The sequence below is a fragment of the Cnephaeus nilssonii genome (assembly GCF_951640355.1).
Source record: "Cnephaeus nilssonii genome assembly, chromosome: 12".
NCBI classification, from domain to species: Eukaryota; Metazoa; Chordata; class Mammalia; order Chiroptera; family Vespertilionidae; genus Cnephaeus; species Cnephaeus nilssonii.
The window spans coordinates 76,932,935-76,959,119 of NC_137083.1; the positions used below are offsets into that span (position 1 = coordinate 76,932,935).

General features: G+C 48.6%; 2 protein-coding genes across 2 annotated transcripts; both read left to right on the forward strand.

Annotated features, from left to right (window-relative positions):
- Positions 1–4,353: 4,353 nt before the first annotated feature.
- On the forward strand, positions 4,354–7,078 carry LOC307108468 (diamine oxidase [copper-containing]-like; the record flags this gene model as incomplete). Its single annotated transcript, XM_079786473.1, is given in 5 exon segments — positions 4,354–4,450; positions 4,453–5,597; positions 5,603–5,921; positions 6,789–6,901; positions 6,905–7,078. Coding segments are annotated over 5 exon segments (1,848 nt in total).
- A 2,812-nt stretch (positions 7,079–9,890) lies between these two features.
- LOC307108680 (diamine oxidase [copper-containing]-like) lies at positions 9,891–24,995 on the forward strand (the record flags this gene model as incomplete). The annotated part of the gene is made up of 6 exons (XM_079786831.1): positions 9,891–9,997; positions 10,941–10,991; positions 20,851–22,439; positions 23,280–23,565; positions 24,391–24,523; positions 24,726–24,995. The coding sequence occupies exons 3-6, from the start codon at positions 20,855–20,857 to the stop codon at positions 24,993–24,995; spliced, it is 2,274 nt and encodes a 757-aa protein (XP_079642957.1). The 5' UTR covers positions 9,891–9,997; positions 10,941–10,991; positions 20,851–20,854.
- Positions 24,996–26,185: the final 1,190 nt, after the last annotated feature.

A 26,185-nucleotide genomic window follows, 5' to 3' on the forward strand; every position in this document is an offset into this window, starting at 1 on the left:
AGTATTGCTACCCCAGCTTTTTTTCATTTCCATTCACCTGGAAAACCTTTTTCCATTCCTTCACCCTCAGTTCCTGTGTGTCTTTTTTTTCTGAGGTGGGTTTCTTGTAGACAGCATATATATGGGTCTTGTTTTCTAATCCAATCCATTACCCTATGTCTTTTGATTGGGGCATTTAATCCATTTACATTTAAAGTTATTATTGATAGGTACTTATTTGTCGCCATTCTTATTCTTTACCACTGTGTTCCATCTTTGCTTTCTATATTCTGTTTTACTGCAGACTGTTTTACATTTCTGGCATTGCTGGTTTAGTGGTGATAAATTTCCTTAGTCTTTTTTTGGCTGTGAAGCTCCTGATTTCACCTTCAATTTTGATTGATAGCCTTGCTGGTTACAGTATTCTTGGATTCAGACCCTTTCTTTGCATGACTTTGTATATTTCACTCCTTTCACTTCTGGCCTGATGAATTTCTGTTGAGAAATCAGTTGCTAGTCTAATGGGGGTTCCTTTGTATGTAACTTTCTTTCTCTCTCTGGCTGCTTTTAAGATTCATACTTTGTCTTTGGCATTTGCCAATATAATTATAATGTGCCTTGGCATCGGTCTTTTGGGGTTCATTCTGCTTGGGGTTCTATGCGCTTCTTGGATTTGTGTGGGTTTTTTCTTCCCTATATCGGGGAAGTTTTCTGTCATTATTTCTTCAAACAGGTTTTCTATTCCTTACTCAGTTTCATCTCCTTCTGGAACCCCTATTATGCGAATGTTGTTTTGTTTCATGTTGTCCCAAAGTTCCCTTAGGCTCTCCTCTTGCTTTTTAATTTTTTTCTAGAAGCTGCTCTAATTGGTTATTTCTCCCACCTTGTCTTCTAGCTCACTGATGCGGTCCTCTGCTTCATCTAGTCTACTCTTGGTGATTTCTATTGAGTTCTTTACAGCAGCGATGTCATTTTTCATTTCTTCTTGGTTCTTCATTTCCTTTGGTTCTTACTCATATTGTCAAATTTGTCTTCTATTCTTTCCAGCCACCTTATGACCATTTCTCTGAATTCTTCCTCTGACATGTTGTTAGCCTCTATTTCCTTAACTTCCTTTTCTGGTGATGCCTTCTTTTCTTTCATATGTGGACTGTTTCTTTGTCTCCCCATGGTCTCTCTTCTCTGGATGTCTGCTTATGTAGTTCTCTCTCTCCTGCGTTGATTTAAAGGCACAAAATACAACACAGCCAGGTACAAAACACAAGGCACTGAACAGAAATGTATTCACACTATTGATAACCCCCAATAAAGGTGACCACCAGAGAAAGGCAAATTAGGGAATAGGAGAGAAAGAAGAAGAGGAGAGAAAAAAAGGAGTGTCAGAATGGAATTGGGGAAAGGAAAAAAAAAGTAAGAGAGAAAAGAAAGAGACTAAGAAAGAAAAGGGGACGACCAAACTATATATGTGGGGAGAAAACTCCAATAGAACAGCCACTAATCCCAGCAAATGCCAGCAACAAGTACCTGAAGATTAATACAAACTACAAACAACAACTAATATCAAGCAAGGCGAGGGAAAACAGAAGCAAAAAAAACAAATGAAAACAAAGCAAACAAAAATAAGCAAAACAATCTCACAAAAAAGCATAAAGAATCTATATAGTCGACATTCAAAGCAAACAACAGCATAAGGACAGAAAGAAAAACAATTTTTTGGATAGTTAAGACAATGAAGAGAGAGGTGTGTATAGAATTGGAGCAGGGGATTGGAAACTAGATATATAAGTAGGTGAAATTTTAGCAGGGGGTAAACAGAAAGAATATGGAAAATCTAAAGCAGGAAATGAGTAAGAGAAACAGGACACCAAATGGGGAAAAGTTAGGAAGAGAGTGATGGCATAAAGGTAGAATTGAGATAGAGTAAAATGATGCAAAAGGAAAGAAGATAATAGAATGTAGAATACTAATCCTGAAGTAAAATAAAGTGAAAATAATATGACACTAAAAAAAAAGGTAAAATAGTAGTAGTAGTAATAATACTGATTGAAAATAAAAATGTAATAATTAAAAATGTAAAATCAAGTGAAGAAAAAGGAAAACAATTAATTTCTTAAGTAAAAGATGAAGAAAATAAAAATAAAAAACAATAAAAAATAAAAAAAAATAAAATGTGCAGTAGTGAAGGTCATTCACTTCCTCTATTGTTCTGTTTGGCACACCTGTTTCCCAGTCAGGAGAGTGTTGCAGATCCCTGCGTTCCACTGCTCCTCAGTGTTGTAAGCCAGTCCTGATTTTTAAGCAGGCGATGTCTTAATTTCTCCTATTCCTTTATGCTTGATTACACAAGAGTCAATTTGTGATTCAGCCCCTGGGTGGCAGTGTTTCTGGATTGACTTCCGGGTCTATATGGCCTCTCTAGCCTTCTTTCTCTGTGGCACTCAATACTGGTTTGTGAAAGTGGGCTTCCTCAGAGCCGGCTTTCCGAAAGTCACTTCCTGCTCAGATCCCCAGGATCCAGAAAAACAACTTTCCCCTGCAAGTCTCCCAGGGTGTCCCCAACTGGAGGATCCTATGTATTGGGCTTAGTAATCAGACGCAAGAATTTGAAGAGGAAAAAGCCCAAGTGTGCAAACAACAGGGCTGCAGGCAAGTCTCCGTATCCCCCTTTCCCTCTTGGGACCAAGCAGCCGACACACTTTTAAGATCATTAGTCTTTTCTTTTGCGTCATAACAAAATGGTTTGCTTTTTAGAGATCCCTTCAGTTAGCAGCTCTGAGGACCCAAGAGTCAGCATCCATTTTACAGGATTACCAAAAGACTAGTAATAATGGGCTGGGGTCTTTTTTAGTTACTTTCCTTTGTCTAGGGAATTTTCCTAGGATCTGTGTATCAGCCACATGTTCCACTGATATTCTTTCTCTCCCCATTCCCACATTCTGTTTGCTTTGGGGAAATTTAGTAATGGCCTGTCCATCTACTGTTTCTTTTCTATTAAATTAAATTAAATTAAATTAAATTAAAGGCATGCTTAATAAACTAACAATAAAAAACAGAGACAGATAAAATTACAATCAACAGACAAGCGACCATAACATATAGACAAGAATTAATAAATCAGAGTTCCTTTCATGGACCTTATCCTATTCTGCTCTCCATAGTATTGACTGGCCTCTAAAATTATTTTAGCTAAAATTTGCCTGTCCCAAGGTGTCATATGGTAATTTTTAGACAAAGCATTAAACAGTCCTTTTATAAAATTACTATTAGCCCCATTTTCTCTAGCTGTTGATTGAGCCTTTCCACACTAGAGGCAGAGGATCCAGAGCCTTAGGTATTACAGAATTTTGGTGCTCAATATGAAGTGGGCATAATGCAGTTCAAACAAGAGCCCACATAGTTAAAGATGACAAGAGCACTTGTTTTCCTTGAGCATGATTTAGGAGAGTATCCTTTGACACCTTAATTCCTTTATCCTTGACCATGCAAGCTAAAAATTTACAATGATGTTTTTGCCTTTTAATTGAATTCTTCCCCATTATAGCATGGCTGAAATAAAAGATGTTCCTTGTCCAGTTATGGTCCCCAACTTCGAAGCTGCAATGGGTTTTGTGCAGAGTGAATTCCCCCACCTTTTTAGTGAACCTCCCATCTTTCCAGTGAATTTCCTTTATTCTTTGTTTTTTGCTCAGGTGAATCTTCTTCTCCAGGTCCCTTACGAGGCACCAGATCAGAATGCTGCATCCATTTGCAGATAGGGTTCAGGATCTGGAAAAGGGGCCATGCACAAACGAATACACTAGGCAAGAAATATGAATTCAGAAGGCATGAGGTGGGCCAGGCAGAAATCATTTCTCTAGTGGAGAGGCTCTCTGACTTCTGGGTCCCATTTGCTTTTATTCATTTGAATACACATTTGCCCTTTAGGAATGCATACAGGAATATCAAAGGTAAAGTTTGGTAAACAATAAAAGGATTATCAGGTTAGGAATTGCCTTGAGCCATTTGGCCAACAACAATATTATCCTGATTTTCAGCCCTGCTGAATATGACATTGATAAGCTAACTACTTGGTCTTAGCCAAGTAGAGTTTCAGCCACTCTGAGATAATGCATATAAGGGGAAAGTGGAGTTGATATAGGTTAGAAAATCTACAGGACCAAACGAGGCTTACAGACAAGGGAGGAGAGTGTGGAATTAAAATCAATGAAAAACACAGGTCTGAGCAGCATGGGGCCCCAGTTAGCCCAGGATGGCCTCTGGCTGGTGTGGCCGACGAGGGAGCAAGGTGTGTCTATAGGAAAATTATGGAGCGAGCCTAGTGGAAATTCATGTATTCCCAAAAAACTAAGTTCATCTCTCCCACTTCCTAGAGCCATGAGAAAACAGAGCCTAGCCCTTGGCTGGGCCATGGCTGCCTTCCTGATGCTGCAGACGCTGGCCATGGCAAACCACTCCCCGCGGACCCTGCACAGCCATGCCGGGTGTTCGCTGACCTGAGCACCAAGGAGCTGAATGCCGTGCGCAGCTTCCTCTGGGCCAGGAAAGACCTGAGGCTGGAGCCCTCCCAGACATCAACCATCGCCAAGAACTCCGTGTTCCTCATTGAGATGCTGCTGCCCAGGAAGCAGCAGGTGCTGAAATTTCTGGACCACGGTCAGAGGCAGCCAGCGCGGGAGGCACGTGCCGTCATCTTCTTCAGAGCCCAGGAGCATCCCAACATCACAGAGTTTGCTGCGGGGCCCCTACCATGGCCCCACTACATGCGCCAGCTGCCCCACAGGTCTGGGCACCGTGTGTCCTGGAACTCCAGGCCCTTCTCCTCAGCAGAGTATGTCCTATTGAGCCACACCCTGCAGGAGGCCACCAGGCCCTTGCACCGATTTTTCCTGGACACCACGGGCTTCTCCTTCCGGGACTGCCAAACCCGATGCCTGACTTTCACTGACGTAACCCCTTCGGACGTGGCCTCAGGCCAGCGCCGCACATGGTTCATCTTGCAGGGTTTTGTGGAAGGCTTCTTCCTGAACCCCACTGACCTGGAGCTCCTCCTGGACCACAGCAGCATGAACACCCAGGACTGGGTGGTGGAGCAGGTCTGGTACAACGGAAAGTTCTACCAAAGCCCGGAAGAGCTGGCTCGGAAGTACAATGACAGAGAGGTGCACGTGGTGGTCCTGGAGGACCTGAGACCCCAGGGCAAGGGGGCTGAGGACACGGAGGAGCCACCCCTCTTCTCATCCTACAAGCCACGCAGGGTCATCCCAAGCTCCATCACCGAGAAGGGCTCCCATCTGGTCCAGGCCCAAGGCCCCCGCTACAGGCTGGAGGGTAACGCCATGCTCTACGGGGTCTGGAGTTTCGCCTTCAGGCTGCGGTCCTCGACGGGGCTGCAGGTGCTGAACGTGCATTTTGGTGGGGAGCGCAATGCCTACAAGGTGAGTATCCCGGAGGCAGTGGTGCTGTACGGTGGCCACACACCTGCGGGCATGCAGACCAAGTACCTCGACGGGGGCTGGGGTTTGGGCACCGTCACCCATGAGCTGGCCCCTGGCATCGACTGCCCGAAGACGGCTACCTTCCTCAATGCCTTCCACTACTACGATGGTAACCCCGAGCCATCTGAGTCTTTGAGATGCCCACGGGGGTGCCCCTTCGGCGCCACTTTGACTCTGACTCCAACAGAGGCTTCAACTTCTATGCAGGGCTCCAGGGCCAGATGCTGGTGCTGCGGACGACGTCCACGGTCTACAACTACGACTACATTTGGGACTTCATCTTCTACCCAAACGGGGTGATGGAGGCCAAGATGCACGCCACTGGCTACGTGCACGCCACCTTCTACACGCCCGAGGGGCTGCGCCACGGGACACGCCTGCACACGCACCTGATCGGCAACATGCACACTCACCTAGTGCACTACCGCGTAGACCTGGACGTGGCAGGTAGGACTCGCTGGCGCCAAATGTCCCCAGGCCAGACGTCCGTGTGCAGACACTAACTACCACTGTGGGAGACGATGCTGTGCCCCATATACACACCATCAGGAGAACGTGCCCTGCCGGCTTCTATGCCCGCAGGGCTGGAGTCCCTGTGCCCCAGGAAGGGTGACCGTGAACAGCGCCCTAGTGCTGCCCGGGGTGCGGCACCCTGGACCCTGTCCCTACCCTGGGGCTGCGCTGACCCCTGGGTCGGGTGGGTAGGGTAGAAATGTTCGCTCAGGGTAGCAGAGAGGACAATGCGTCAAACGTCAGCAAGGTCACTGCTGCCTGGCACGTGGAGGTGGACGCAGCTCCATTGGGGTTAGTCACTGTGTCTCCTGGGTTAATGGTGTCACCGCGGCATAGGCATCGGGCAGGATGTGGCCTGACATCAAGTCAGAACCGGCCCTCAGAACCAGATAGGTGGCTCCCCTTCCTAGCCCCACCCTCCCCACTTGGCTCAGCCCCCTTTTCCACGCCCAGGGCACAGCAAGGGTGGACACAGCCCCCACCTGGGGAACGATGGCCGCCCCGCTCTGGGACTGCAGGACAGCTTAAAGTTGGGACCCAGGGCTCAAAGGAACTGCCCACAGTCCCACCCAAACCACCGCAGCTGCCATGACCTATTGCATTGTCCTCTGTTTCCCCTGGTGGCTTGTGTGTTTAATCCCTTCCTTCCACCCCACAGCTGGCTCCATGCGAACCCCCAACACATCCTTCGCCCCTGATGGTTTGCTGCTGGATGTGGTCTAGGGTGGAGAACCCAGTGTAAAATGGTGGGCGTGTTTTGGGGGCTGGATCCTCATTCTGCATCTGCCTTTACACATGAAGGCACCAAGTATAACTTCCAGACCCTGGGAATGAAGCTAGAAAACATCACCAACCCCTGGAGCCCGGAGCACCAGCTGGTCCAGCCAACACTAGAGCAGACGGGGTACCCCCGCTAGCGCCAGGCAGCCTTCCGCTTCGGACAGACTCTGCCCAAGTACCTGCTCTTCACCAGCCCCAAGGAGAACCGCTGGGGCCACCAGCGCAGCTATCAGCTGCAGATCCACTCCATGGCTGAGCAGGTGCTGCCGCCCAGCTGGCAGGAGGAGCGGGCTTTCACCTGGGCCAGGTGAGGAGGCCTGGGAGCTGGGAGGTGAGGAGGCTGGAGGTCCTGCCCTGTGTTTCCCTGAACCACGTCCAGCATTCCAGGGGTGAACCTGAGGAGGGACAGTGAAGGATTAAAGAAGACAGACAAGAGAACACAGTTGGAAAAGGTTGATCACTGCCTGGATGAGGAAACAGTGACACAGCCTGTAAGCAGAAGGATTATTTTATAGTCAGAGCACACAAAGCAAAGCAAGGTGAGTGGTCAACATGTTTGAAAGTTCTTGCAAGTTTCAAATCTATTTCGTTACTCAAGCCTTGTTTTGGCAGCACTTGCTGCACCTCACACAGCCCATTAGCTATCCAGGAACAAGGGAGGACTACAAGTCAAGCTTAGTTTTGCTTGGAGGGCAGAAGGACTTGTATGTGGCTCAGCCACAAGTTAGTCCAAGACTCTATAGCCCAGTGATGGGCATCCTTTTGAGCTTGGTGTGTCAAACTTCACCAAAAAAACTGAGCATAACTCGGGTAGTGTGTCACTTTGAGGAAAAAAAACATTATTTCGCAATATTTATAGTTTAAATAGCATAAATGTATAATTGTTATATATGATTGTATTTAATAACCCAGCGGCCGCGTGTCATCAGAAATGGCTACGCGAGTCAGTGCTGACACGCATGTCATAGGTTCTCCATCACTGCTATAGCCACTCCCTACACTCCTTTGTAGAACAGAAACAGGTTGCACTTCTCAACATCAGGTTTTTCCTACAACTCTCTTAGGATGCAAACCTCCGCAAGTCTCCATGGTGACCCCATGACTGAGGGTGAAAGACGTAAGTGAAGTCACTGTATTAATTATCCTTTATGCATTTAAAGCTAATTGCCTTCCTTGGAGACTCCAAGTGCCTTCTGGAATTGCAAACAAGTATCAGGTTAACTAACTATTTTCTCCTTCCTTTATCTAGCTGCCAATAAATACTGAAATCACTTGCAGTGAAAGTAGCAGGATGTTAATGATGAGAAATACAAAAGTCCACCCTGACCAGGTGGCTTGGTTGGTTGGTGCATCGTTGGGTACACCAAAAGGTTGCTGGTTTGATTCCTGGCCAGGGCACATACCTAGGTTGCAGGTTCAGTGCCCAGTCAGTGCATGTAAGGGAGGCAACAGATAGATGTTTCTCTCACTTCAGTGTCTCTCTCTGTCTCTCAATCTCCCATCCTTTCTCTCCAAAATCAATAAAAACACCCTTGGATTCAGGTGAAAAAAAGAAGACAAAATAAATACAAAAGTCATCTATACTAATAAAAGGGTAATATGCTAATTAGACCAGATAGACCTGACATCTTCCAGACAACCCTCCAGACATCCTTCCTGACAAAGTAAGGGCCCAGGCAGTGCCTCCTAGGGTCCCAGGTGCTTGCAGCCAGCCCTGGCAGTCCTGGACCGGGTCTGTTGTGACGCAGCTGGCCAGAGGGAGGGAAGCCCAGTTTGTGGGTGCCTGACGCCAATCAGAGAGAGGGAAGCCTGGGTCCCGGTTGTGGGGGCCAAGGCAGAGGCAGTTAGGGGCCATCAGACAGACAGACAAGTGGTTAGGGGCAATCAGGCAGGCAGGCAGAGGCAGTGTGGCAATCAGGCAGGCAGGCAGGTATGCGGTTAGGAGCCAGCTGTCCCAGATTGGGAGAGGGATAGCTGACTGCCAGTTTAGGCCTGATCCTTGCAGACAGACATCCCCCGAGGGGTCCCAGATTGCGAGAGGGTGCAGGATGGGCTGAGGGACCCCCTCCCATGCACGAATTTCATGCACCAGGCCTTTAGTCCTATATAATAAAAGGCTAATATTCAAATTGTTCCCTTAACCAGGAGTTTAACCAGGAGTTTGACCAGGGGTAGTGGCCGGCTGGCCAACTGCCTGTGGCCTTTCCCCCCCCCCCCCTGAACCAGCCCGGACCAATATCACCCAATAAAGGAAGGCAGGCTGGACCCAAACTGTGCATGAATTCATGCACCAGGCCTCTAGTATAACAATTTTTAAAAACCACTCAAGACTTGGTGATTAAGGGGACAAAGACCTATTGGTTCTTTCTTCCAAGGCCAAGCTTGCCCTTGTCATCTAACTAAGCCACCTTAGTACTGTGTCCCTTCCCTGCACAGGTGCCTCCCCAAACCCCCAGCCCCTGTCCCTTCTCCTTTCTCTGGGCCCTGGCCACAGCCATCCTGAGGACTTTCTCCCCAGCCAATCCCTCCCTTCCTTCCTCATCCTGTCATGGTTTCCGAGATGCAAAGACTTCCTCTAGAGTCTTAGCTCAGTGGCTTCATGGTCCCCATGCTGCTCTGGCTCTGGCTCTGGCTCTGGCTCTGGCTCTGGCTCTAGCTCCCCATTCTAGATGTGGGTCAGGCTCCCTGTTTTTGTTGGTGGTGTCCAACTCAATCAGCCTCCACCTTTGTCCCTCCATCCACTTCACCTGAGACTGCTTGCTGGTCAATTTCCTCTTGTCTTTATTTCTGGCCTTTGAAACTCAACATTTACTTTAATAAATTATGGCATCACACCGCTGACATTGCTCCAAACAGGGAATATGACACCATAGAGAGCTCTTGTGGACATGCCCTGTGGCAGGAGTAATGAAAGGAAACAGACAACTAGGACATGGGTGTTGGGAGAAACAGAAGTGAGCCCCGCGGCTGAAGTGGTGGAAAACTGGGGCATTTCCAAACCTGGGTACTTGTAGGTGCAACAGGACCCCCTGGCAGCAGAGCCCGGTGCCCATCCTCGGCCATAGCCCCTGCCGACTGTGGAGCCCCCTGAGCCCTACGTGTGTCCCCACCTTGATCGACCCAGCCCTCACCCTGTCCCTCCCTCCAGGGCGGGTCCAACAGATCCATAAAGCTCCAGAAGGAGCCCAGGCACAGGCTGGCTGCAGAGGCGAGAGGAGCAGAGCACACAGGTATGTTCTGATGGGCCATCAGGAGAGTCGAGAAGGCGATGACTGGGAGGGGAGGGAAGCGAGGCCTGGAGTGAGGGCCAGGAGAAATGAAGACTCCAGAGGCCCAGAAAGCGAGGGGCAACCTCCCAGAGGCGAGATGGTAAAGGCTCAGTGGGGAAGTGGATGCTGTTCTCAGCTGGAGAGGAGAAGAGCACATTGCCCGCCACATTCTCCCCTCCCGTGGCTTCAATGCCACAGTCCATGCCCTAGCTGCCCACTGGGACACCGCACACAGGGTGTACTGGGGAGGATAAGCTTAAAGGGACAGCCAAGTCACCTCGCTCTTCTACCAGAGCAGAAAGGCATTTGGGGATAAGCAGTTCTAAAAATGGAGGCCCAGCCAAGAAAAGACATTAGGAACTTGCATATTCCTAGATGAACGAAGCCAGTCTGAAAAGGCTACAGACTGGTGAGTTCGACCTTATGACATTCTGGAAAACGCAAAAATTTATGGAGATGGTAAAAGATTGGCGGGGGGGCAGGGGCACGGGGCAAGGGAGGGATGAGTAGCTGAGCACAGAGGATTTTTATGGCAGTGAAATTACTCCGTGGGATTAGCAATGGCGGTTACATGTCAGTATATATCTGTCCAAACCATGGAGTGTACAGCACCAAGAGTGAACCCTGAGGTAAACTATGGACTTTGGATGCTAATGATGTGTCAGTGTAGGTTCACTGATTGTAACAAATGTACCACTCTGGTGAGGAGTGTTGAAAATGGGGGAGACTGTACATGTGAGGGGCAGAGGGCAGATGGGGAGTCGTTGTACCTTTGCTCAATTTTGCTGTGAACCAAGAACTGCTCTAAAAAGTAAAGTCTCCTTTAAAAAGGAGGCTGACCCAAAATGTAATAGTAAAACAAGAGCTCACCCCGTAGCCTTCTGTGGTCTCTGGCTTCCCCCAGCGCCCCTGTGTCTCACCCAACCCTTCAGGCTGGACAGCACAAGTCAGGTGAGTCCCTGCCCTTGCACCAGGGCCAGGGGGACAGGACCAGGCACAGGGACTGAGTGGATGCTCTGGGGAATGGGCTATGAGTGAAGGCCCTGACCACACCCACCCCAGAAATGGAAGGGAAAAGGACATCTCCCTGTATCACCACCTGGGATGGCCACACCCTGAAGTGCCCTCCTAAGAGCCGCAGATGGTCAATCGGCCACAAACTGAGTGCCCCACCAAGGACACAAAGCAGCCGGGCAGCACTGGCCAACTGGTCCTCACTCAGCCATAGTCTACAGCCTAATCTCAGTCAACTCCGTCTATGCTGCTTAAATTAAAAATCCTCTGCGTGTCTCCTGAGTGTTGGCTTTAAAACAGAAGAGTAGCGCAGGCCATGGTGGCTCAGTGGTTGAGTGTCAACCTATGAACCAGAAGGGATATATGCCCGGGTTGTGGGCTTAATCCATTTAGGGGCGTGCAGGAGGCAGCTAATCAATGATTCTCATCATTGTTGTTTCTATCTCTCTCTGAAATCAATAAAAATATTTTTTTAATAGAAGAGTAGTTAGGGATTCTTGAGTGCTTCCTAGAAGGAAAGCACAGTTCTAAACAAATTATTCTAATGACCAATTGATTTCCCTCAAAACCCTAGGAAGTAGGTACTATGATTGTTTATTTCCATAGTACAATTGAGAAAATGGAAGCCCAGAGAGTTTAAGCAACCTGCCCAAGGTCACACAGCTGGTCCTAGTGGCGGGACATGTAGCTCTTAAACCCAGGCAGCCTGACCCCAGAGTCCACCCTTTGAACTTCTGCACTGCATTTTAAATTTTAGAATGAAAAATGTTCTGGTGTATCAAAAATAGAGTTCTACTATTAATACCCATGTCAACATAAAAAACATCCAAACGTATAAATAATTTTTATCAGAGTTTATTTGAGCCAAAACTGATGACAAGTGACAGAAAGCAGGATCTCAAGTCCTCCCGAGAATGACAGTTTGTAGTCTCAGTTACACACTGGGAGTTGAGCAACATGACATGGAGATGCAAGAGAGCGAGGGCCAATGCTCTATCTACAAGATGGAGTGCTCCCTTGAGGATGGTTACACCTCAGAAGGATGAAAAAGAGGGTCACTGTGGTATTTCAAAGGTGTGTTAACCTAAATGGACAGCAGCAGTGGCCAGGGCTGGCTTTAAAACCATTCATGACCCGGGCCATCACTACCCACGTGACCTGCCCAAGGAGGAGTTTATGATTTATCACTGCACCCCCTTTTTGTCCCAGACACAGGACACAAGAAGTGCATTTGGAGAGGTACCCTTTGTCACAGGCCCTGGCTAAGTCACCCTAAAAGTGGATTGTGGATACTACATTCATTTGCGGCTAGGGTCCAGGATCTTGAAAAGGGGTCATGCACAAATGAATACACTAGACAAGAAATATGAATTTAGGTGGCATGGGGGGCAAGGCAAAAAAACTTTCTCTAATGGAGAAGCTCTCTGACTTCTGGGTCCCATTTTCTTTTATTCACTTGAATACACATTTGCCCTTTAGGAATGCATACTGGCATATCAAAGGTAAAGTTTGGTAAACAATAAAAGGATTATCAGGTTAGGGCCGTGGTTGGCAAACTGCAGCTCAGGAGCCACAGGGGGCTCTTTGGCCCCTTGAGTGTGGCTATTCCACAAATTACCACGGCCTGGGCGAGTCTGTTTTGAAGAAGTGGCATTAGAAGAAGTTTAAGTTTAAAAATTTGGCTCTCAAAAGAAATTTCAATCGTTGTACTGTTGATATTTGGCTCTGTTGACTAATGAGTTTGCTGACCACTGGGTTAGGGGATTTCCTTGAGCCATTTGTCCAACAGCAGGGCAATATTATGCTGATTTTCAGCCCTGCTGAATATCACATTGATATGCTAACTACTCTTGGTCTTAGCCTTCAGCATTTCCCCCCCCCCTTTTTTTTCTTAATAAATTTAGAAAGGTGTATGCCATTTGCAGAGCTTGAGTCCTTTTAATACTTTTCATTACACATCTGCAGACTGAAATAAACATATAAGAACAAGAATGAGACAGAGTTCTTTCATGTCCTTTTTAAATTGCTGCCAGGCATTTAAGGAATTAGTCTGTAGTAGGCTTCTTTCTGGGCCATTAGTTCTTTATGGGTCCCCTTTCCAATTACTATCCCCTGTGACATGACAGCAATGATATTCAAGTTCTAGATTGTGGACTAACGATGGGCAATGACAATGCAGGTCCAACCTTCTTTGGTTTTACCCAGGGAAACCTGCACCACTGCACAACCGATGACTGCTAGCATGGCAAGGCTTCTTCACCATCCCTCAGGTCATCACTGGACTGTTGCTCCTCTGTCTTGTTCTCCTCCCATTTCTTATCTTCAGCATGTTGCCCGGGGCCACTGCTATCTGTGGCTGGAGCAGTTGACTGTCTGCAGGCATAGGTACAGGGTGAAGCTCAGGGTGCAAGGTCCTCTCTTGGATTCACATTGCAGGAATCTACATAGGCTTGGAGGAATTTTCTGGAAATACACAAGCATATCCTCGACCAAAAGTTAATAAAGGGACCCTTCCATAAACCACACTCAGGATCTTTCCATTTAACCAGACCATTTTCCTTTGGCTTATTCTGACACTAGTGTAATTCCATGGGTGTCTTGCCATCAGCATTACAAGTGAAAAAAAATTTAAGTAATTAAAGTGTGATGTAGTTTACTTACAGATTTCTCCATTATTGCCCCTTTTTCTTTTTAAAATTGGAAACATGAAAGTGGAATATTCCTTGATAATCTGTTTTGCCTGCTGTTACATGAATGAGAATTGTTTAGACAACATTTTGGCAGGCTGATGTAAAAGCTGATGAGATTCTGTGGCCTATTTTAATAAAGTAACTAATTGATCAGCATATGCATTTCCTTTTGTTAAAGATCCAGGACCTATTTAAATACTGTAAATAGACTTTTGTCTCTGAGCCATTTTAATTGAGTAGTTGCAATTCTGTTTACCAGGCCATCAGCAAAGACAGATCAGAAATAATATTAAGAGGGTTTTGGAAATTCTACAATGCAGCCTTGATAGCTTCTAATTCAATTGTTTGTCCAGAAGTATGACTGGTCTAGATGACTCGGTCTGAATTCATTGCATGATAAGTAGTTTTGCTATTAAATGAACCATTAGTAAACTAGCTAATGCTCCAGGAATAGGTTCCTGCCTAGTATTTTTTGGTATACTAATAGGAGTGTAATATAAAATTGTAGTAACTTGTTTTTTAGTAGGTGACAACTAAGTTCCCCTGAATATTCACTTACTTCAATTTGCCAATTTAAATCAGTCTCAAATAAGGTTTATTCTTCTTTTGTCCTTGGGTATGAACAGTAAATGATACTAATTGGATTTTTGTTATCATTCTTTTTGAGTATATAGACATAAGCTTTGTGTAGGGAGGGAAAATGCAAATTATTTACTCTTAAGTGTCCTTGGTTTAGGGAAGATAGGATTTACTAGATGGTCCCAAACAACTTGGCATTTATATTTTCTAGATGGTTGCAAACTGCTGTTACATGCGAGCCACAAAATTGGAAAATGATTCTGTAGGTCTTTATATATACTTGATAAAAACTTTCTTAGTATATTGCATAAATTTGTCATTTCTCCTATAGAGATTTTTAGATAAGGTCTTAACTAATTAATGATCTCTAATAATTTCTAAAAGTCATTAAGGTTTTAAGGCAATCTTTTCATATTTCCACCTTTTGAGGCCTAATATATTGACTTTTAATTACAGTTCCTAGATATTTGAAGAGCATTTCCCTCTGTATTTCCTCCAAGAGGGATCTCTAAGCCACATTTAGGGAGTTTCTTTTAAACACTTTTACTTTCTTTTAAACAAAACAACAAACTTGGTTGCTATTCAGAAATCCAGTAGGAGAGAAGTAGTTTTGCTATTAAATACTACAATGCATACATTTCAAGTAAAAGTAATTCTCTTTTTACTTATGGTTTTTCATTAATGGTGATATTTAATGCTTGAATAATAACTTTTTATTTACTTTGTAAATAGTCTCAGAAAATATGTTAAAATTTCTCTGTTTTATTAAGCTTAAATTTACTTTTAAACAGCATTATTTTTGGCTATTGCTCATTTGCATATGTATGAAAATTTTACTTTGGACTTTGTTAGAGTCAATTTGTTAGAACAAATTGCTCATAAAATATTGGTTTCCCATATAAATGGGTTTATATAAGAATTTGATTCTTTTGTAAAAAGCCAATCCATCAAGTAAACAAAGCATGCATCTTTTTTGAAAAAGTAAAGTAAGCAAACCTATACATTTGACCTATGAAGTACAGATGCCACCGACCTCTAGCCTATCTGAAAAGCAGACTGTCTGAGGCACTATGTATGCAACCTTGTCCTGCCAAGCTTAGAGGTAGAAACCTTTATAACATTTAAAATATATGTATATAAGTAGAACACACTTACTAATTTTTATTTTATAAAGCTTCCCACATGACTTAAAGTATAATAGATCAACCTAATTGGGTTTAAAAATATTTCCTTTAAGAAGAGAGAATAAAACCTTGAATCATTCCAGGGCCCTTGAAATGTCCCAAAGCTATCTCTCAGTTAAAGTCTTGAAATTTAACTGGAAAATATTATCAAATATACATAATCCAAAGATAATATTATACACTCTTTGTTATTATTCTAAAATATATCAATTAAATTTAAACTGGTTTTTATATTAAAAATTATGTCCAGACCATAGAATAAATTCTTTTTTTTAATCAGACCAATAAAATACTATATCCTATGTTGAAATGTTACCACATATAGTACATATAAGGACTACAATATATTTTTAACTACTAATTTTTCCAGAGAAAATACAAGAATTATTTTTCTCAAAGATGAATTTCTATACTTTATGTATTTTGTTATCACAACCATATAATTTCTCTCAACTTAATTTAAATTAAAATCTTAGAAGCCTCAAATTTTAGGTGGCAAGTTAAATACTTAACATTTCTTAGATTAGTAATAAATTTATATTTTTAACTATATATTTTAAATAAAGTACAAGACATATTTAATTAATAGATTCAAATCTAATTTTTTAGATTTTTCATATGAGGCAAACTCACATTAATATTTCAGGTTTTTGTCATTTTAAAATACCTAGATATTTAATCATTTTTATTATTTAATTCAGCAATGTTCTAATGTTTTCAGTTACCAAAGACTTTGGAAAACTATATATGAGGCTGGCAAATATCCCTGCCTGTCACATGGGAGGCTGATGAAAAAGCAGGGGGAGGAGGGAGCAGGCCTGTAGCCACTTTGAATTTAAAACTGCTACATTCTTCCTTAGAGATAACATCTAAGGTTGCTGCTGTGGGAAATGCGATTGGCTCTTTCCTCTAACAGAGTGCAGTCAGTCTCCTCTTGAGTGACTGACTTTCATTATTAATATATTTATAATTATTACTGAAAAGCTTTATTATAAATTCTTTATTTTAGTTACATCTATTTATTTATGTTTTAATAACTTTAAGATTTTAAAGCCAATTATTATTATCCAAAGCATTTTCTTTGGCAAATTCTGTAACACAGATAACTTACTGATTTTCAGTGGCTTTGATGTTAAAATATTATTTTATTTTTATTTTATAAAAACAGAAGTGGCCCAAGATTTGGGAGGCAACCTTGGAATGTGGTCCATTATTATTCAAAATTACCCATTATTATGGAAACACTAATCTTGTTGCCCAAACACAGCCTGTATATTTTCCTTGACTCATTATAGCATCTTTTAAAGAAAAATAGTCTTGGGTTTATTCTATAGCATCCATGAGGAGATGGGGCTCAATCTAAGAGGCCACCCAAAATCGAGTGGGGCACGCCTTCTCTTAAGCTAGCCTTTTTTTCTTCATGGGTACAGAAATCCCAGACGTATCCCTAAGTTGTGAAAAATGTCTCAACTATCCAAATTAAAAATGATGGACTGGGAAATAAAAACATGGCAAAAATTAGACTTCTAATAACACCCTCAAGAGTGGGCATCCATTTTACAGGATTACCAAAAGACTAGTAATTAATGGGCTGGGGTCTTTTTTAGTTACTTTCCTTTGTCTAGGGAATTTTCCTAGGATCTGTGTTATCAGCCACGTGTTCCACTTATATTCTTTCTCTCCCCATTCCCACATTCTGTTTGCTTTGGGGAAATTTAGTAATGGCCTGTCCATCTACTGTTTCTTTTCTATTAAATTAAATTAAATTAAATTAAATTAAATTAAATTAAAGGCATGCTTAATAAACTAACAATAAAAAACAGAGACAGATAAAATTACAATCAACAGACAAGCGACCATAACATATAGACAAGAATTAATAAATCAGAGTTCCTTTCATGGATCTTATCAAATTCTGCTCTCCAGAGTATTGACTGGCCTCTAAAATTATTTTAGCTAAAATTTGCCTGTCCCAAGGTGTCATATGGTAATTTTTAGACAAAGCATTAAAGAATCCTTTTATAAAATGACTAGAGGCCCGGTGCACGAAATTCGTGCACGGGGGGGGGGGGCAGCGGGGAGTGTGTCCTTCAGCCTGGCCTGCACCCTCTCCAATCTGGGACCCCTCATGGGATAACCAGCAGTTGGACATCCCTCTCACAATTCAGAACTGCTGGCTCCTAACCGCTCACCTGCCTGCCTGATTGCCCCTAACTGCTTCTGCCTACCAGCCTGATTGTCCCTAACTGCTCCCCTGCTGGCTTGATTGCCCCTAACTACCTCTGCCTCGGCCCACACCTGGTACCCAGGATTCCCTCCTCCAGCTGACCACAGGCACCCAGGATCCGGGCTTCTCTCCCTCTGGTCAGCCATAGGCGCCCAGGCTGGCTGCAGCCTTAGGGGATGGTGGACAGGGGGCTTCGCCTGTGCTGCAGCTGCAAGTGCTGGCGCCCAGGACTGCAGGGTGGGCGGCTTCTTTGTCTCCCAGGCCACAGCCAGCCACAGGTGCTGGTGCTCGGGACTGCAGGGTGGGCGGATTCTCCATCTACCATGCTGTAGCCAGCTGCAGGTGCTGACACCTGGACCACAGGGTGAGCGGCTTCTCTGTCTCCCAGGCCACAGCCAGCCACAGTTACTGGTGCCCAGGTCCGCAGGGTGGGTGGCTTCTCTGTCTCCCAGGCCACAGCCAGCCGCAGGTGCTGGTGCCCAGGACCGCAGGGTGGGTGGCTTCTCTGTCTCCCAGGCCACAGCCAGCCGCAGGTGCTGGTGCCCGGGACTGCAGGGTGGGCGGCTTCTCTGTCTCCCAGGCCACAGCCAGCCGCAGTTACTGATGCCCAGGACCGCAGGGTGGGCGGCTTCTCTGTCTCCCAGGCCACAGCCAGCCACAGGTACTGGTGCCCAGGACCGCAGGGTGGGTGGCTTCTCCATCTCCCGGGCTGCAGCCAGCCACAGGTACTGGTGCCCAGGACCGCAGGGTGGGCGGCTTCTCCATCTCCCGGGCTGCAGCCAGCCTCAGGTACTGGTGCCCGGTTTTTCCATCTCTCCCAGGACGTGGGGCGGGTGGACATGGGGTGGGCAGCTTCTCCAGCTGGCTGTAGCCTGGGATCATAGGGCAAGTGGCTTCTTCATCTCCCAGATCGCATCCACCCTCAGGTACTGGCACCCGGTTTCTTGTCTCCCCCAGGACATGGGGAGGGCGGCTTCTCCAGCTGGCTGCGGCTTGGGATCACGGGGCAGTCGGCTTCTTCATCTCCCAGGTCGCAGCCAGCCTCAGGCGCTGAGGCCGGGTTTCTCAGTCTCCCCCAGGAGGTGGGGCAGGCGGACCTGAGGTTTCTGCTGCTGGCTGCAGCCTGGGATCACAGGGCAGGCGGCTTCTTCATCTCCCGGGCTGCAGCCAGCCTCAGGCACTGGCACCTGGTTTCTTGTCTCCCCCAGGACGTGGGGTGAACCGCTTCTCCAACTGGCTGAGGCCTGAGATCACGGGGCAGGCAGCTTCTTGGTCTCCGTGGCTGCAGCCAGCCTCAGGTGCTGGGGCCCGGTTTCTCCGTCTCCCCAGGACATGGGGCGGGCGGACCTGAGGCTTCTGAGGCTGGCTGCAGCCTGGGATCATGGGGTGGGCAGCTTCTTCGTCTCCCGGCCGCACCCAGCCTCAGGCGCAGGGCCCGGTTTCTCCGTCTTCCCAGGACGTGGGGCAGGTGGATGTGAGGCAGGCGGACCTAAGGCTTCTGAGGCTGGCTGAGGCCTGGGATCATGGGGCAGGTGGCTTCTTGGTCTCCGTGGCTGCAGCCAGCCTCAGGCGCTGGAGCCCAGTTTCTCCGTCTCCCCAGGACGTTGGGCAGGCGGACCTGAGGCTTCTGAGGCTGGCTGCAGCTTGGGATCATGGGGCAGGTGGCTTCTTGGTCTCCGTGGATGCAGCCAGCCTCAGGCGCTGGGGCCCAGTTTCTCCATCTCCCCAGGACGTTGGGCAGGCAGACCTGAGGCTTCTGAGACTGGCTGCAGCTTGGGATCATGGGGCAGGCGGCTTCTTGGTCTCTGTGGCTGCAGCCAGCCTCAGGCGCTGGCGCCTGACTTCTCCAACTCCCAGAGACCTGGAGAGGCTGGGGGCGGGGCTGCCGCCATGTTTTCAGTTTAATTGCATACTCACTCAGATTGAATGGTGGGCGTGGCTGGGGCGTGGCTGGTGGGCGTGGCTTGTGAGTGTAGCGGAGTGATGATTTGCATACTACTCTATTATTAGATACACTATTAGTCCCATTTCTCTAGCTGTTGAGCCTTTCCACACTAGTGGCAGGGGATCCAGAGCCTTAGGTATTACAGAATTTTGGTGCTCAATACGAAGTGGGCATAATGCAGCTCAAACAAGAGCCCACATAGTTAAAGATGACAAGAGCACTTGTTTTCCTTGAGCTTGATTTAAGAGAGTATCCTCTGACACCTTAATTCCTTTATCCTTGACCATGCAAGCTAAAAATTTACAATGATGTTTTTGCCTTTTAATTGAATTCTTCCCCATTATAGCCTGGCTGAAATAAACGATGTTCCTTGTCCAGTTATGGTCCTCAACTTCGAAGCTGCAATGGGTTTCGCAGAGTGAATTCCCCCACCTTTTTAGTGAACCGCCCACCTTTCCAGTGAATTTCCTTTATTCTTTGTTTTTCGCTCAGGTGAATCTTCTTCTCCAGGTCCCTTACGAGGCACCAGATCAGAATGCCACATCCATTTGCAGCTAGGGTTCAGGATCTCGAAAAGGGGCCAAGCACAAACGAATACACTAGACAAGAAATATGAATTCAGAAGGCATGGGTGGGGCCAGGCAGAAATCATTTCTCTAATGGAGAGGCTCCCTGACTTCTGGGTCCCATTTGCTTTTATTCATTTGAATACACATTTGCCCTTTAGGAATGCATACAGGAATATCAAAGGTAAAGTTTGGTAAACAATAAAAGGATTATCAGGTTAGGAATTGCCTTGAGCCATTTGGCCAACAACAATATTATCCTGATTTTCAGCCCTGCTGAATATCGCATTGATAAGCTAACTACTTGGTCTTAGCCAAGTAGAGTTTCAGCCACTCTGAGATAATGCACAGATAAGGGGAAAGTGGAGTTGATGTAGGTGAGAAAATCTGCAGGACCAAACGAGGCTTACAGACAAGCGAGGAGAGTGTGGAATTAAAATCAAAGGAAAGCACAGGTCTGAGCAGCCTGGGGCCCCAGTTAGCCCAGGATGGCCTCTGGCTGGTGTGGCCGACGAGGGAGGAAGCTGTGTCTATAGGAAAACTATGGGGTGAGCCTAGTGGAAATCCATGTATTCCCAAAAAACTAAGTTCATCTCTCCTGCATCCTAGAGCCATGAGGAAAGACAGCCCAGTCCTCGGCTGGGCCGTGGCTGCCGTCCTGATGCTGCAGACGCTGGCCATGGCAAACCACTCCCCTCGGACCCTGCGTAGCCAGGCCGGGGTGTTCGCGGACCTGAGCACCAAGGAGCTGAAGGCCGTGCGCAGCTTCCTCTGGTCCCGTAAAGACCTGAGGCTGGAGCCTTCCCGGACATCAACCATCGCCAAGAACTCCGTGTTCCTCATTGAGATGCTGCTGCCCAGGAAGCAGCAGGTGCTGAAATTTCTGGACCACGGTCAGAGGCGGCCTGCGCGGGAGGCGCGTGCCGTCATCTTCTTCGGAGCCCAGGAGCATCCCAACATCACAGAGTTTGCTGTGGGACCCCTGCCATGGCCCCACTACATGCGCCAGCTGCCCCCCAGGTCTGGGCACCGGTTGTCCTGGAACTCCAGGCCCTTCTCCTCAGCAGAGTATGTCCTACTTAGCCACACCCTGCAGAAGGCCACCAGGCCCTTGCACCGATTTTTCCTGGACACCACGGGCTTCTCCTTCCGGGACTGCCACAATCGATGCCTGACTTTCACTGACGTGGCCCCTTCCGGCTTGGCCTCGGGCCAGCGCCGCACATGGTTCATCTTTCAGCGTTTCGTGGAAGGCTTCTACCTGCACCCCACTGGCCTGGAGCTCCTCCTAAACCATAGCAGCATGAACACCCAGGACTGGGCGGTGGAGCAGGTCTGGTATAACGGAAAGTTCTATCAAAGCCCGGAAGAGCTGGCTCAGAAGTACCATGCCGGAGTGGTGGACGTGGTGGTCCTGGAGGACCTGCGCCCGGAGGGCAAGGGGGCCGAGGGCACAGAGGAGCCACCCCTCTTCTCGTCCTACAAGCCACGTGGGCACTTCCCCAACCCCATCACCATGAAGGGCCCCCACCTGGTCCAGCCCCAAGGCCCCCGCTACAGGCTGGAGGGCAACGCCGTGCTCTACGGGGGCTGGAGCTTCGCCTTCAGGCTGCGGTCCTCGACGGGGCTGCAGGTGCTGAACGTGCATTTCGGTGGGGAGCGCATTGCCTACGAGGTGAGCGTCCAGGAGGCAGTGTCGCTATATGGAGGCCACACACCTGCGGGCATGCAGACCAAGTACATCGACATGGGCTGGGGTTTGGGCACCGTCACCCATGAGCTGGCCCCTGGCATCGACTGCCCGGAGACGGCCACCTTCCTGGATGCCTTCCACTACTACGATGCCGACGACCCAGTCCACTACCCCCGAGCCCTCTGTGTCTTCGAGATGCCCACGGGGGTGCCCCTTCGGCGCCACTTTGACTCTGACTCCAACAGAGGCTTCAACTTCTATGCAGGGCTCCAGGGCCAGATGCTGGTGCTGCGGACGACGTCCACGGTCTACAACTACGACTACATTTGGGACTTCATCTTCTACCCCAACGGGGTGATGGAGGCCAAGATGCACGCCACTGGCTACGTGCACGCCACCTTCTACACGCCCGAGGGGCTGCGCCACGGGACACGCCTGCACACGCACCTGATCGGCAACATGCACACTCACCTAGTGCACTACCGCGTAGACCTGGACGTGGCAGGTAGGACTTGCTGGCGCCAAATGTCCCCAGGCCAGACGTCCGTGTGCAGACACTAACTACCACTGTGGGAGAAGACACTGCTCTCTGGAGGCACACCATCAGGAAAATGTGCCCTGCCAGCTTCTGTGCCCGCAGGGCTGGAGTCCCTGTGCCCCAGGAAGGGTGACCATGAACAGCGCCCTAGTGCTGCCCGGTGTGCGGCAGCCTGGACCCTGTCCCTGCCCTGGGGCCGCGCTGACCCCTGGGTCAGGTGGTTCGGGTAGAAATGTTCGCTCAGGGTAGCAGAAGGGCAATGCCTCAAATGTCAGCAAGGTCGCTGCTGCCTGGCACCTGGAGGTAGATGCAGCTCCATTGGGGTTAGTCACTGTGTCTCCTGGGTTAATGTTGTCAACGCGGCATAGGCATCGGGCAGGATGTGGCCTGACTTCAAGTCAGAACCGGCCCCCAGGACCAGATAGGTGGCTCCCCTTCCTAGCCCCACCCTCCCCACTTGGCTCAGGCCCCTTTTCCACGCCCAGGGCACAGCAGGGGTGGACACAGCCCCCGGCTGGGGAAAGACGGCCGCCCCTCTCTGGGACTGCAGCACAGCCCAAAGCCTGGGACCCACCACAACCACCGCAGCTGCCTCTACCTATCGCATCGTCCTCTGGTTCCCCTGGTGGTTTTTGTGTTTAATCCCTTCCTTCCTCCCCACAGCTGGCTCCATGTGAACCCCCAACACATCCTTCGCCCCTGATGGTTTGCTGCTGGATGTGGTCTAGGGTGGAGAACCCAGTGTAAAATGGTGTGGGTGTTTTGAGGGCCTGGATCCTCATTCTGCATCTCCCTTCACACATGCAGGCACCAAGAATAGCTTCCAGACCCTGGAAATGAAGCTAGAAAACATCACCAACCCCTGGAGCCCGGAGCACCAGCTGGTCCAGCCAACACTAGAGCAGACGGGGTACCCCCGCGAGCAACAGGCGGCCTTCCGCTTCGGACAGACTCTGCCCAAGTACCTGCTCTTCACCAGCCCCAAGGAAAACCGCTGGGGCCACCAGCGCAGCTACCAGCTGCAGATCCACTCCATGGCTGAGCAGGTGCTGCCGCCCGGCTGGCAGGAGGAGCGGGCTTTCACCTGGGCCAGGTGAGGAGGCCTGGGAGGCTGGGTGGAGGGAGGGAGACTGTAGGCCCTGCCCTGTGTTTCCCTGAACCACGTCCAGCTCGCCAGGGGTGAATCTGAGGAGGGGCAGTGATGGATTAAAGAAGACAGACAAGAGAACACAGTTGGAAAAGGTGGATCACTACCTGGATGAGGAAACATTGACACAGCCTGTAAGCGGAGGGTTTATTTTATAGTCAGAGCACACAAAGCAAAGCAAGGTGAGTGGTCAACATGTTTGCAAAGTTCTTGCAAGTTTCAAATCTATTTCGTTACTCAAGCCTTGTTTTGGCAGCACTTGCTGCACCTCCCACAGCCCATTAGCTACCCAGGAACAAGGGAGGACTACAAGGTCACTGTTAGGTGTGCTAGGAGGGCTCTGCCCTTCGAGCTGGGACTTGTATATGGCCCTGCCACAGGTTAGTCCAAGGCATAACTCTATAGCCTCTCCCTACATTTCCGTGTGTCTGGTGTGGCTGTTTTTCTGTCTATGGGACTCTGCGTCTGTGTGGCAGTGTATCTAGACGTGTGCGTGCATGCGTGTATGTGTGCGCGCGCGTATGTGCATGTGTGTGTGTGTGTGTGTGTGCACGCGTGTGTGTGTTCCAGGGCTTGGCTCTGTGCTTGAGGAGGGGAGTGGAAGGCCTGTTCTGAGCACCTGAGCCCCCGCTGACACTCAGTCAGACTGACAGGCTCCCAGGAGGTGATGTGGAAATCGGGGAAAGCCCCGTCATTGGCCCTGCAGATGTGCCCCAGGAGGGGCTGGGCCACCTCCAGTGTCCAGAGCCACCTGGCTGCTCTGCCCGGCAGGTACCCCCTGGCAGTGACCAAGTACCGGGAGTCTGAGCTGTGCAGCAGCAGCATCTACAACCAGAACGACCCCTGGGACCCGCCTGTGGTCTTTGAGGAGTTTCTTCAAAACAATGAGAACATTGAAGAAGAGGTACGGGCCCCGCCTTCTTCCAGCCCCAACCCAAGACTAGAGCTGCGCCCTGTCCTGGGACCTGTGCCAGCGGCACCTTGCTGTGGGGAGAGCAAGCTCAGTGGACCCCAGATCTGCCCATTCCTTATAAGGAGAGCTGGAGGGGTCGCTCACCCCTCACCTCTCTGAGCCCGTCAGCACTGCCCACCCCTCTCTCCCACAGGACTTGGTGGCCTGGGTGACAGTGGGCTTCCTGCACATCCCCCGCTCAGAGGACATCCCCAACACGGCCACCCCGGGGAACTCCTTGGGCTTCCTGCTCCGGCCCTTCAACTTCTTCCCCGAGGACCCATCCGTGGCATCCAGGGACACCGTGATCGTGTGGCCTCGGGACAATGGCCCCAACTACGTGCAGCGATGGATCCCTGAGGAGGGCGGGCACTGCTCCACGCCTACCCCCTTTAGCTACAATGGGACTTACAGGCCTGTGTGAAGGGCCCCTGCCCCCAGCTAACTCCTCACGAGAAGGCCGAGTCCCCCACCCTACCCCGAGACGGATAATAAACCCGCCAGGGCTCAGCTCCAAGTGCTGCTTCTTGTGGGGGGCACAGCGGGCGAGACACACCCGTTCCCTTGGCTTCCATTCACCTTGGTCTACTCCATCCCAGAAAAGACCTCCATTACCAAGGCAAATGACAGCCACTGAAACACGAACTTTACCTGTCACGTTGGTTTTAAAAGCTCCCTCTTGGGAGTCTATGGGGGAACTCCCCTACGTCACCAAGGGGCAGGCAAATTAACTGTAGGGAGACGCTATGGGAAAAATCTAGCCAAATTGCCAACACCTCTACCCTTGGACACATCGATCCAATGTCTAGGGGTTTATCCCAGACATCTGCTCACAAACACAGAAAAAAGTGTGTACACAGTGACTCCCTGCAGAGCTGGTTGTCATAGCAACGTCTGGAAACAACCCAAACATCCATCTATGGGAGAGAGCTTGTAGGTCTGAATAAACTACGGCACGTCCACACGGTGCAATTCTAGGGGATCTTTAAAAGAAACGTGAAAGAGCGTGTTCTCTGTACCGATGGGGGGAACTTAAGGAAGAAAAGAACACTGGCATAGAACAATCTCTACAGCGTGCCAACTTCCACTTAAGAGAGGAGGATGTATATTTACTTATAAGTCCACACACGTGGATTTATAAAAACTCTAGAAAAGTGGCTGCCTGTCCTCTTAGTCCTGTCAGGCAGCTATAACAAAATGCCACAGGCTGGGGGCTTCTGGGCAGAAGTCTATTGCTCACAGCTCTGGAGGCTGGAGATCCACGAGCAAGGTGCCAGCAAAGTCACATGAAGGCCCTCTTCTGCTTGCAGACTGCTGACCTCTGTCTGTCCTCACCTGTCGGGGGAAGTGCGGGAGCTCTGTGGCGGCCCTGAGAGCACTAGTCCTGCCCTGGAAGCTCTTCCCTCATACCTAAGCCCCTCTCAGAGGCCCATCTGCTCCTACATCTCAGGGTCTTTCCCAGGCTGCATTTCGTGGGCGCCCAGCCGTGCTTGTTGAGGGACTGAAGGACCCACCCACAGCTAAGAAAATGCAAATTCCAAAGTACACCTACTCCTCATACCCTGCCTTCCCCCACCCTGTCTCTTTTTTGTCCCTTGGCCCTAATCATGATTT